The sequence below is a fragment of the Rhea pennata genome, chromosome 1, assembly GCF_028389875.1.
Source record: "Rhea pennata isolate bPtePen1 chromosome 1, bPtePen1.pri, whole genome shotgun sequence".
Lineage (NCBI taxonomy): Eukaryota > Metazoa > Chordata > Aves > Rheiformes > Rheidae > Rhea > Rhea pennata.
The window spans coordinates 198,803,119-198,815,906 of NC_084663.1; the positions used below are offsets into that span (position 1 = coordinate 198,803,119).

At 41.4% G+C, this 12,788-nt stretch overlaps 1 protein-coding gene across 2 annotated transcripts in view; it reads left to right on the top strand.

Moving 5' to 3' along the window:
* The window catches only part of EXPH5 (exophilin 5), a 35,525-nt gene extending 26,251 nt beyond the window's left edge, over nt 1-9,274 (top strand). For both annotated transcript variants that reach the window (XM_062567259.1, XM_062567258.1), the window contains one exon: nt 1,650-9,274. In XM_062567259.1, coding sequence (XP_062423243.1) covers nt 1,650-6,964 — 5,315 coding nt within the window. In that variant the 3' untranslated portion in view covers nt 6,965-9,274. The remainder of the gene's footprint in view (nt 1-1,649) is intronic.
* Nucleotides 9,275-12,788: the final 3,514 nt, after the last annotated feature.

Genomic DNA, 12,788 nt, shown 5'->3' on the forward strand with positions numbered 1-12,788 from the left:
ATATTTCTCTTCACTTATAACAGGAGGCCGTATTACTTCTTTAGAGGTAGACATACAAAGTCATGTGAGAAGAATTTCATCCCAGTTTCCTGCATGTGTATTTGGTATTGATGCATTACTGGGCCCAGTTTTATGAACTGTAAAGCTTCAAGCCACAGAAACAAGAGGCTTTATGGCCCTTAGTTACCTTTCTGGGAGTTCCCATAGAATCTGGTATTAATTGTGGGTTCATTTTTTCTTACTACTTGGAAGCAAGACAAGATCAGACCGAGCTTACTGGAGTACAGAGCTGTTCTTCCATAACCTTTCACAGATCTGTGCAAAAACCCGACTATGAACATTGCTTCCTGCCCCCCAAAATCACAGCTGGGCTTGAAAGCACGATGAGGAAGCAGCGAGCAAGTCAGCTATGACTGAGGAGAGCAAGGCGTGGGGAACAACGGTTCTTCTGGAACGCACGTGCCCATCACTGCTCTTGGGTGTCAGTCATAACTGTGCAAACACTTTCCTACTGACTTCATAGCTTGGCCGATGTTCTCAAAATGCAAGGCTCAGAAACAGCTGCTTTTTTTTTTTCCTAATACTAAACTGGCCTTCTCAAAAGTCATCTCTCTTCTGTGCTGAAGAGAAACTCAGAAAAACAGAAAAATCTACTTTATTTGTATCAGTTTTTATTCTAACTATATATATATATCTAACAATGCTTTCTTAATGATCCTATACAATTACACAGATCTGCACTGACTGATCAATGTTTTTTTTTTATTTAAATTAGTTAGGAAATACTATAACAAAATAGCCAAATCCATTTGTGATTTAATTTTATGTGTGCTTTTTTACAAAATATAAAAAGAATACAATTAGCAAATGCATTTTTTTGCTAATAAAAACATTTTAAATACATTACTGTTATGTAATCTTATGACTGAATGTCTTAGCTGATCTGTGTAATGTTTAATTTCGGTTAATCAGACTGGTCTATAAATACAGCCTTGTTTCTGGCATGAGTCACAGGTTCCTAATATTTTATTATCCTTTTTTTTAATCGAGAAAATGCCATTTTTAGTAATTCAGAGTAAATAAGAAGCTACAGTACAGTGAATAACTTCTTTTCTGAATGAAGCAAGCAGTGGACATGCCAGACTACAGAATATGCTTGTTTGATGGCATGCAGAATTCTGTGCTGGCTTACAGTTACATCTTCACTGTGCTCTGTCTGTGCTCTGGGAACACACAAGAAAGTCCGTGTTTGCTTACAAGCATACTGAATTCTTTTCAGTGTTATTTCTTTTCTTACAAAATGGAGTTTTTGGAAGGGTTTTCCTCTGCATTTAGCTTGTGAGTATAAATTCAGACTTCAGATTGTTATGTTCTTGTTTTAAATAGCAGGAGATGAGCATTTACACAAAGAACAGTCTTAAGATCAGTCACAGTGCAGTACATTTTTTCCCGTGTAGTCATGATGAGTGACCACTGAAAGGCCTTGTGGATGAAGAATGTGTGGTTTGGGAATGGTTGTGAATGCTGAGAAGCTGACTTGTTTCACAATCAGTCATAATTATTAATGTAGTACCTTAAACTTTTTAACATATATAGGCAGAAGGTTATTAAAGAAAACAAAACCAAGCATGTCTTTTTTTTCTCTGCAGTTCTAGATGATCTGGATGACCAGCTGGCCCAGGAACAAGCCCAAGATCCTTTGGACAAGACAGTTTCTGTTAACAGCACAACAAATGTGCAATACAATAATGCATTTCCTATTTCAGAGAGGCAGACTACTATTAGGGGGCAACACAGAAATGACTGGAGCGACATGCATAGTACGTTTTTCCCAGATGGACTGAGAACAATAAGAGCCAAAGATGAACACAAGATTTTTATCAGACCAAGGAAATTACACAGTGCTTATATAAAATGGCAACAGACAGCCTTTAAAGAAGATTACAAATACAGTGATCCAGTTGATGGAAATACTCTTCTGCGAAGTGGCAGGCCGTCTTCTACTTCGTTTGGACAGTCTTCAGAAGGTAGTTTGTATCCTCCTTCTATAACACAGAACAGTGGATTTAGGCACAAGCATTATGTGAACAGAAATACAGCTGGCAGAAGTTACTCTGTGTGTTCCCTTCGGAGATGTTCATCCGCATTGTCTTCAGACCGGCCATCAGCATCTAGCTTACAACATCCATTGGCAAGGGAGAGCAATAATGGTTTTATACCAAGGTTTGGTCGACAAAATCCAAAGAGAATTCCTCTGTCTTCTATTGTATGGAACAATACACCAGACTCTCCATCACAAACATCAGCACAAAAAAAAATGTTTAGAACCCAGTCACTGATGGAGTTTCATGCCGCAGACCATGGTATATATCCTAGCACTTCGCAAGAAAGTAGGAAATATGCTTGTTACCATTCAAAACACCACTACAGAAGATCTTTTTCAAGTAGCAATTGTTTCAGTAGAGTGAGTTGTCCTGACAAAGCTTCTTCTCCATTGTCCTTTGATAACTGGGAAAATTATCCATTATACAATTCAGAAAGTAATCTCTCTAGATCCTGTTCTAGAGATACTTCTTCTCATGGCAAGTTGTATACAAATCAAAAAAATTCTCCCTTTAGGAAAAAAGTTAGCTATCCTTCTTGGGCTGATATACCTCAGTACCACAGTGGTAAAACGTTTTTTTCTCCTGATGCCTGCTTTGAAGTGGTTATGGCTAACTTAAGTGACCAGCAGTGGACACATACAAAGAATGCCACATGTGCTTCACAGCGCCTGCAGAATGATTTTCACATGTATTCTCCAGCAAATACCAGCATCAAAAAGATAACAAGAAGTGTAAGTAATAGAACTTTTTCAGAATTCAGTGAAGGCTGTCAGCCTTGGCTAAGTAGTAACTCTCCAGTTTCTTCGTCTGGCACCAGAAGTGATGAGCTAGTCTTTCCTGATTCAAAAGACCAAACAAAATTTATAGGACTGAACAGCAATTCAGTCGTTACTCAAAGAAGTACTAAGATGGACTTTGAGCAACTAGACAATGTTGAAGATGAGAAACCGTCGGATGACGTAGATATTAAGGACATGGCGTTACTGTCAGTTTCTCAACAAGCAGATACTAACTACACCAACGCCCAGAGTTTTCCCTGCAGTAACTCAGCTTCTGCCATCTTGCCAAACAGTGCATCTCTCTCTAACTCACAGAGATCGAAGAGACATCCTCAAGGCACTGCCAGAAGAGAGACTGCAAAAATACATACATCAAACACTAATAAAAGAAACATACAAGTGAAGGAAAACGGTTGCCCACCCAACAATGTGTGCAGTCAGCCTCCCTGTGTTTTGCCAGCTGATGAGAGCAGAAGAGAATCTTTACTTCCAAATCAGAAGCCATGGGAACACAATCTGTGCTATGTAACTAAAAGAAAAAGCATCAAAGTGGATAATCAGAGTACAGAAACAGTTAACCAAGTTACTGCAAAGGGACACTATTCACTGGTGGATGTTGATTCTGCTCCATCCACTGAAAAATTCGTGAACCGTCCAGGCACAGTGTCCAGTCCTCCTGAGTGTGTGTCACAAAGCTCTCCACAAGCACTTTCTCATAGAGACAATTTAAAATGTTTAGAAGCACTAACTAAGTCTTCAGTAAATTGCACAGTTACTGAATCTCAAACAGAAGGTGAAAAAAGAGCTCAAGTGAGCAGAAAAAATGATACCGAAAAGATTTCACAGAAAACATCACAAAATCCAAGCACTTCAGTTATTAAGGACTGCGACAGACAATTCACTACTAGTTCTCCACAAAATGAAAGTTCTGGAAATATTTATACACTCAGTTTTGGAGACCACAAGACCTCTGAACATAGTTTAAACTATTTTTGCCTTGAAAAAGAAAATGGAAAAATAAGGAATAATTCATCTTGTATTGAAAGGCTTAACAGGCAAGACAGCTTGCTGAGATACACCAGTAGCTGCAGCATTACTGGCTCCCCTAGCAGAACCAACCCAGCATCCCCTGATCCACTTGTTATCTATTATACCTTACCTAGAAAATCAGCTAGCATTGCTGGTAGTATTATATCAGATACATCCATCTCTTTCCCTAGAGAGAGCAGAACAAGCACATACGATCATTTAAGGACTGAAACTCCAAATAGAACTGATTCCTTACGTTCTAATCAAAGAAATATGTCCTTTTTAGACTCAAAACATTCCTCAGAGCCATTAAATGGTGCTACAAGTATCCAGAAAAAGTATTATCCTTTCACTAAAAGTCCTAATGATTCAGTAAGCAGTAGTTCCTCAGTTGGACTGGTAGATAGTTGTAATGATCTGACCAGAAGAGGATACTCTGGGTTTTCAGATTGTAAGGAAAGGAGAAATTGTTTGCAGAAATATAAAACTACAAGTACATTTACAGTTTGTGTTGACGAAGATCATGTCAAATATCATGAACTAGTTTCAATCTACTACACGTTACCACGGAGGCATTCTACAACATTTTGTAATCTCTTTAGAGATAATCCAGAGGATGCAGAATTGCCTCTTCCCAAAGAAAACTGTCAGTCACCAGGAACACATAACAAGAAGAATGAAGGTTGCTTGAGTTTAGCAAGTGTATTTTTCCCTAATACTTTGGAAAAAGAGGTGCCTTCGTATTCTTCTGACCAAGCGCCTTCAGCTCTGGTCACACCGCAGAACTTAGAAACTGCTGCTGACAGTAAAGATGAGCATTCCCGCTTACCTCCTAGCTCTGAGAAGGTATGTGCTTCAAAGGCAGTAAGTACAGTCCGTAGTAGGAAAGATACTTCACCAGTTCTTTCATTGGCAGAAAGTAAACTTCCTGACATGATGACAGCAGACATTTCTTTGGGTGATCCACAATCCATTGCAGTAGTGGGTAACACAGGTAAGGCCATTTCTGGTGCTCCAAGCAATCAAAGTACAGAAATGTGTGTAAAAGAAAAGAAGGAAATTTTGCAAACGGCCACACCACTAATCTCCACTTTATCAAGCCCTCACAAACCAGGCAGACCTTTAGAGGATCTTTGTTATTCAACCCTAGTGGATAAGAATAGTGTACAAAAGGGAAACTCTGAAAGCTGCTATCAGCCTCCTAAAGTAAACACAAATAAAAATCAGAACAGTTTACAGCTCCACACAAGAGAGAAAAGTTCTCTTGGTAGGAACAGTAATTCTAATGCGCCAGCTCCTCCTGCTGAAGGTAGATACAGGGATAATATGGAAGTCAAACAAAGAGAAAATCTACACCAGATCACCCCTCTGTATAGTAATAAACGTAGTGGACTGCAATTAGGAACTGACAATTCAGGAAATAGCACAAATGATTTAATCTCTTGTAACAAAACACTTTCAGAATCTCAGAACCAAGAATCTGGGGTAGGCACAGCTTCCAGTGCTGACCCGGTACTTCAGCTAGACAAAATGGATAGCACAGATACAGAAGAGTTAAAGAATTCAAAAATTAAAAGAGCACAAAATTTGCAGAATACTGAGATGGGTAAAGATTACGCCAGTTTGCAGGGATCCGAGAGGCACAGTGAGGATAGCCTGAACAGTAACCACAAAGACAAAGTCCTTGGGGCTACGCAAGATCAGAAGTTAACACAGGATGCAGAAAATGAGAGCAAGCTTCTCTCTGGATGCACAAGAGACAAAGTAAAAGATATAGAAAAAAGGAAAAACAGACCTTCAATTAAAAATAAACTGGCAGCTGTTTATAAAACAAGTCGAAAATTTTCAAGTAAAAATTTACCTCCAAAGCCACGCATCAGTAATATTTTCTCACAGAATGATGGAAGTAGCACTTCTCTAGAGGTTAACACGCCCCTTGACTCGTTGCTCTCAGCGGAGTCCAATCAGTTGTTTCTGCAGTCTGCAAATGAAAACCAGAATCGTAGTCTGGACCCTGAAGGGAATACCCCAATACAAAGAACAGCCGAGAGGAATAAGAGTGAAAATGAAAATGATCTTTCTTTGCTTTTTAGTAACACAAATTGGAGATCTTTTACAAGTTCATACACCCAGAAAGAAGCCATCAGTCACCCCCAAAACATAATAAAAGTGGAAAACAGGCCAAGTCTTACAACTCTATTTCCAGACAAAACAGCCACAAGAAATAAGAATTCTCAAACACTTTATCTGGCGTTAGAAAACAGAAGCCAACCTGTCTCCCCCTCTGCTACTACAGCAGACCCGCTGGATGATGAGAAAAGAAGAGCTAGCAGTAGTGCTTGCAGTCCTCCCTTGCCACTTCTAACTGACAAAAACTCAAACTCATTTTTAAATAATTACCTGCAGGCAGGTGTATGTCCAAAGCAAAGCTTGACTTCTCAGATGGCATTTGGTCATCATCAAAACACCTATCAGTCTAATAGCTTAAAAAATGCTAACTTGCATAGTAATCAGTTGCGCAAGAGTCGTGCAAAGTATCAGCGTGAGCGTCACCTTTCCGAGCGTACTTACGCTCGAGATTCTCCTGACAGCTTTGGCTCTGGAAGCAATATTCTACCTAAACAAAGTAGACACGAGAAGAGATTTAAATCTTACTCAGAGCTGTTGTCTTGTGATGAAAATGAAAACTGGGCATCTGACAATGTAAAAAGTTACAGCACTAGGAATTTGATGTATCCTTCTGTTGAATTTGGTATATTCGGCAAAGAACAGCAATTGGCTTTCCTGGAAAATATCAAGAGGTCACTCACGGAAGGACGATTATGGAGCCCTTGCCTGCTAAATAACCCTGGCTCGTTCAGAGATGGAGAGAGCCTTTCTTTAAGCAGATCTGAGCTTTTGAGCTCAAGTTCTACTGGAAGCAAAATGTCATCAGCTGCTTCGTCCCCCAGAGAGCTGGGGGAGCCAGCAGCTTACTCAGACTCGGACACTGATACTACCACAGATGACGAGTATTACCTAGATCAGATAGATAAAGAATCGGAACTATAACAACTTGTGGTACTAAGATGGCAAGATAGTTCAATAGTTTCTGGGCAGGCAAAAACATGTAAAATACTTGGAGCCTGTTGTTGTGCTGCTATAAATTCGTACAATTTGATTAGTTTTAAAGAAGTTAGTATCTTATGTTACATGAGCATTTGACTTTTTCTATTAAATATGCGGCTTCAACATTGTTCTTCCTAGAAGAAAAAAACCCACAAAATTATGGAAGATAAATGACCATAGAGCTTTGGATAATGTAATGTTAGAGGTGGTTTTCCACTGACATGAGCAAGCGCTGAGTTAGGCTACTGCCAACCAAGTACAACAGTGCTGAAATGGATAAATTCTAGCTCTAGTTATATTTCTTTAGAACATTTAACAGAAAATGATCAAATTACATTGGTGAGGTGTACTATTTCTCCAGTTTTCCCCATTTAGCAGATCATAATAATGGTAATCCATCCCAACCCAACATACACCCACACAAAGTGGAAATATTTCAATGTTTGTAACGTGGTAGGAATGCTCCTTTTCTGTACTCCTGGGAAACTGGTTGCAGCGATGCCACCGGCGGAGTTTGTTTTGCAATACAAATTTATATCCTATATAAATCTCATAGGTTGAATCCTAAGTTGTCCTAATAATGGGAAGGCACGTTGTCACCTTGCTATAACTTGTTGCTTCCCAAAGTTGTTTGACTGACTCTGTACCTAGATGGTCCCATTATAGCTCAGTGCAACCATTGGGCTACGTCAGGGTTATGCCACCAAAAGCAGTCTGAGACAGCACTTTGCTAGTTCAGGACTGTGCTATACAAAACCAGTAATTTGTTTTCATAGGAAGTAAATAAAACTGGTGGAAAATACTCCTTGCCTTTGCTAAATTACCTTTTTGCTATTTTTCAAACATTCTCTCTGTCACCATGGAAATTTTTATCCTTTGAGCTTAAAGACTGCAAATGTTTTCCTGCAGCTGTCCCTTGGCCACACTAGTAAATATAGTATTATTACTCAGTAGCCAAAATTCATCTCTGGCCATTAAATTTCTAACTAAGCTTTGATCTCTTGTCATGCAAAATCACAGGTGGCTCATTGAGCCAGAAGGTAATATTTTTAAACAATTATACAACATTTATTTCTATTTTAATAATTTCACATGCAGTCTAAAATGTTGATCCATATTTTTGATATGCTTTTTAATTCAATAAAATTTCTGTAAAATATAATTATATTTTTGTAACTGGAAGGACAGTATATTGATATTTTAAAAAATATATTTTAAACAAAACAAGCAATGTGTGTATCACTGAATACTCCACGAGAACCTAAAAGAGATGAAAAATACTGTAGTAGGTAACTGGTATCCTTATTTTTTATATTGTAAACTTCGTTAAAGAAGTGGAACATTCAAATATGTACTGAAATATAAGTATTATTACTTCATACTATGATAATTTGTCTTTTGTTGTACATAAAAGGATTAATATAAGCTGTGTATTTATAGTCAGAACTGTTCTTTACAACATACCTGTTTTGGAAGGATATAAGCATATGCTGACATATGTAATATTGGAAGGACATAACTACCATGTAATTGTAATCTTGTAGGATGGGCTCTTCTAAGGAGAAACTACTTTTTCCTGTAAATGGTTCCACTATATATACATGTAGCAGATTAAGTAGAGTAGAGTAAGACAATAAAAAAAACTCAATATTAGTGAGGAATTTCTGCTGATGTATATTTCTGCAAAATATGTTAGTCTAAAAATTGAGAATAACAGCCTACATAAGTTAAACAATAATAAAATAAATGTTTACAAGGGAGGTAAATGGTCATACAATTTTGCTTGACTAGAAATGGATTATTTAGAGTAATCATATAGAATATTTTTATTTGTAAATATTTTCTACCTGTTCAGTAGAATTTGTATTAAGTTCTCACCTTATTGGCATAAAAAGGTTTTCATTTGTGATGTTACATATGTACAGTAAATCAGGAGGTATGATTTAATGTAAACAAATTTTTAAAAGACAGCTTTGGGTCATAAATTAGTTATGCAAGACCACAGTCTGTTAAGTATTTGTAAACTAATATTTACATAGAATGATCCTATTCTGTAGAACAGTCAATTATGTGAAAATGTAGGGAGAAAAATCCTTTGAATAAAGAGATCTGCTCCATTTTGTTTAGCAGAGCCACAATTTGACATCTTTACTCTTCCAGGCTTTTTTTCTTTGGATACAGTACAGGCTATAAATGGTCATAATTTATAGAATTTTCATATTTAAAGCTACTGGTTTGAAATAAACTGTGCATTCAGATGAACAAGTGTATTGGTATTGTGTTTATTTTTCACTTGCTGTGAATGCCATAGACATTTAATCCAAAGAAAAAAAACAGTATCGTCTTCATTTGGCTTCTGGGATACTGATGGCAAACAATGCTCAGCGTTCAAACTGGTGGACAACAAGGTGACCATGAGCCAGCAATGTGCCCTTGTGGCCAAGAAGGCCAGTGGTACCTTGGGCTGCATTAGGAAGAGTGTTGCCAGCGGGTCGAGGGAGGTGATCCTGCCCTTCTACTCAGCTCTGATGACTCCACATCTGGAGTCTTGTGTCCAGTTCTGGGCTCCCCACTACAAGAGAGACATGGAGCTACTGGAGAGAGTCCAGCGTAGGGCTACGAGGATGATCAGAGGGCTGGAGCACCTGCTCGAGATCGCTGCGCAACGGCTGCGAGAGCTGGGCCTCTTCAGCCTGGGGAAGAGAAGACTGAGGGGGGATCTTATCAATGTGTACAAGTACCTGAAGGGAGGGTGTCAAGGGGACGGGGACAAACTCTTTTCAGTTGTCCCATGTGACAGGACAAGAGGCAATGGGCAGAAATTGAAGCACAGGAAGTTCTGCCTGACCGTGAGGGGGAATTTCTTCCCTGTGAGAGTGATGGAGCCCTGGCACAGGTTGCCCAGAGAGGTTGTGGAGTCTCCTTCTCTGGAGATCTTCAAAACCCGCCTGCATGCAGCCCTGTCTACCATGCTCTAGGTGACCCTGCTTGAGCAGGGAGGTTGGACTAGATGATCTCCAGAGGTCCCTTCCAACCTCAACCATTCTGTGATTCTGTGAAATTCCCAGTGTTTAAAATGGAGCATGCAGCCTTGATCCGTCATGCAGCTCTAGGCAAATTCGTGAAAATGCAGCACACGATGCAGGTGATTGAGCTTGTGTAGCTCTGGCATGTCTCACCCACAGAGAAAGGGCTTGCTCAGCCAATTGATAGGCATTCTTCACCTGCCAAGATGCTGCCTGGCAGTGTGCTTAGGCAGCTAATGATCAAGTCAGCTAGCAGCTGCCTTTATTTCAGCTACTTTTTTTTCCTGCTAGTTGAGGAATCTCTAGTATACAAATCATTTTCTGTCAGGAGCAATATCTTCACAATAATAAAGATATGTTAACCCCACAGAGAGCCATATGCCTATAGCATGCATTGAGAGATACTCTGGGCAGGGGTCAATGTTAATGCCTAATAAGTAGTTTTTACAACACAGATCCATGTGGATATCACTTCAGCCAGAATTAGACACCCGTGGAGGCTGTATGCCACATGCAGTGTGACTGTGTGCAGGACTCACCATCGTCTTTGAACCTTAATTACTACAGCCAGCATCAGTGGCACCTGAACGGAGCAACATGGTCCTTCAGCCTGGTTACCTAAGAAAACATGGTTTATGTGCTAAGGTTGTGTTTCTGCCAATCTCTGTTCATTCATCAATTCACTCATGTTCCCAAATGACCTTCAAACTTACTAACAAATCTCAATGACATTTAAAAGAAGGGGGAGAATTCTCCCAGTTTCGTGCAAACAGAATTCAGGGTGGAAGGGACCTCAGGGGGGTCTCTGGTCCCATCCTCCTGCTCACAGCAGAGTCAGCTCTGAGGTCAGACTCAGATAGTTAGGGCTTCGACCAGGCGGGACTTGAGATCCTCTGAGGATGGAGATTGCACAACCCCTTGGTCAACCAGTGCCACTGCCTGGCTGTCCTCGTGTGGAAAAGCTTTTCCTGCCTAACTTCCCTTGTTCCACTTTATGCCTGTTGTCCCCTGTCCTCCTGCTATGCACCACTGTGAAGAGCCTGTGAAAGTACTGGCAGGCTGCTGTCAGGTGCCCCCAAAGCCATCTCTGCTCCAGGCTGGACAAGCTCAGCTTCTCCAGCCTCTCCCCAGAGGGCCCATGCTCCAGTTTCAACCATCTTGGTGCCCCTCTGCTGAACTCACTCATTCAGCAATGTCTTTCTTTCATTGCAGGGCCCAAAACTGGATGCAGTATCTAGGTGTGGTCTAATGAATGCTGAGTAGGGAGGGATAAAAGTCCTTGCTCCATCTCCAGCTCTGCCTCTGTTCATACAGCCCAGGGTGTATGAACACCTTTGCTGCCAGGGCACGCTGCCAGCTCATGTCCAGCTCGCTGCCCACTAGGACCACCTGGACATTTTCCTCAGAGCTGATCCCCAGGTGTGCTGTTGCAGGAATGCTTCCTCCTCAGGGACAAAGCCTTGTGGGCTTCCCCAGCCCTTCCTGGCCCTCCCCACCTTCTTGGGGCCTCCTCCACCTTGTCCATGGTCCAGGACCACATTTCACCCCAGCCTGGGGCCATCAGCCCCTGTTCCACCTGACCTGACCCTGAGTCATGGGCAACTGCCAGGCCCCTATGGCCTTGCCCAGCCATGGCAGGCTGTGTCTGACTCCGGTCACTCTCACCGGGCCTGATCCCAGCCAGGGGATTGACTATCTGGTCCTACTTTGTCGCCACAGACTTAGTTGATGATGTGTGCTGGGCTGCCCATGGCTGACCCTGCTCTCCTCGATAGGGTACGGCAAGGCTAGCCCAGTACAGCAAGGGTCCTCCCCTGCTCCCCATCTTCTGGGAAGCCACCAGTCCTGCTGCTCCCCGGCGCCAGGCGCCAAGCTTCACCTATCTCCTTGTTGCATTTCACGGCCCATTCCTCCAGCCTGCCACATCCCCTGGGCAGACAGCCCAACCTTCCAGAGTATCCACTGTATCCCAGTTTGGTGTAATCTGGATGCCCAAGCATGCCATCACCTCCTCCCAGCTGCTTGATAAAGATGTTAGGCAGGACAGGTCCTAGGCCAGATGCTTGCAGTACTGCCCTCGTTAGTGGCCTCCAGGTGGAGATGACCCATTAATGCTGCCCTCTGAGCCCAACCAGCCACCCAGCTTTTCACCCAGCTGACTTTCTGCCCATCCATACCTAACCCAGATTTTGTGGGAGACAAAATCATTGGGAAATTGTGGGAGGCAGTGAAGCCTTTGCTAAATTCAAGGTAAATTACATCCACTGTTCTCCCCTCATCCACCAACCCTGTTAGTGGCAACCAGGTTGGCCATGCATGCTCAACCCATGGTGAATCCAGGCTGACTGCTCCCAGCCACCTCCTTCTCCTGCCCACGCCCAGGAGCATGCTCCAAACTGGTGAACAGAAGCAGGAAAATGGCCCATGCTGATTCTTTTGCTGAAAGTAGCAGCCAGGGATGAACTAGCTAGCCAATAAGTAAATGTGTAGCTGCAAATTAACACTATACATGTTTTCTCTTACCCATTGGGAGTATCATATATGCTATGCTGGTGGAAATCTGTGATTATATGAGGTGAGGGAGTTTAGGAGACTACAGTCAAATGCAAGGAGGAAATCAGACTTGATAGTTCTGCTTTCAAGGAACCTGGTTTTCATGGTCTGTATGCTCAGAGACTTGAAGTTCATGTCTGAAAACATGCAGCATTCATTCATGCTCTTTCTTTCTTTTTATTTTTTCT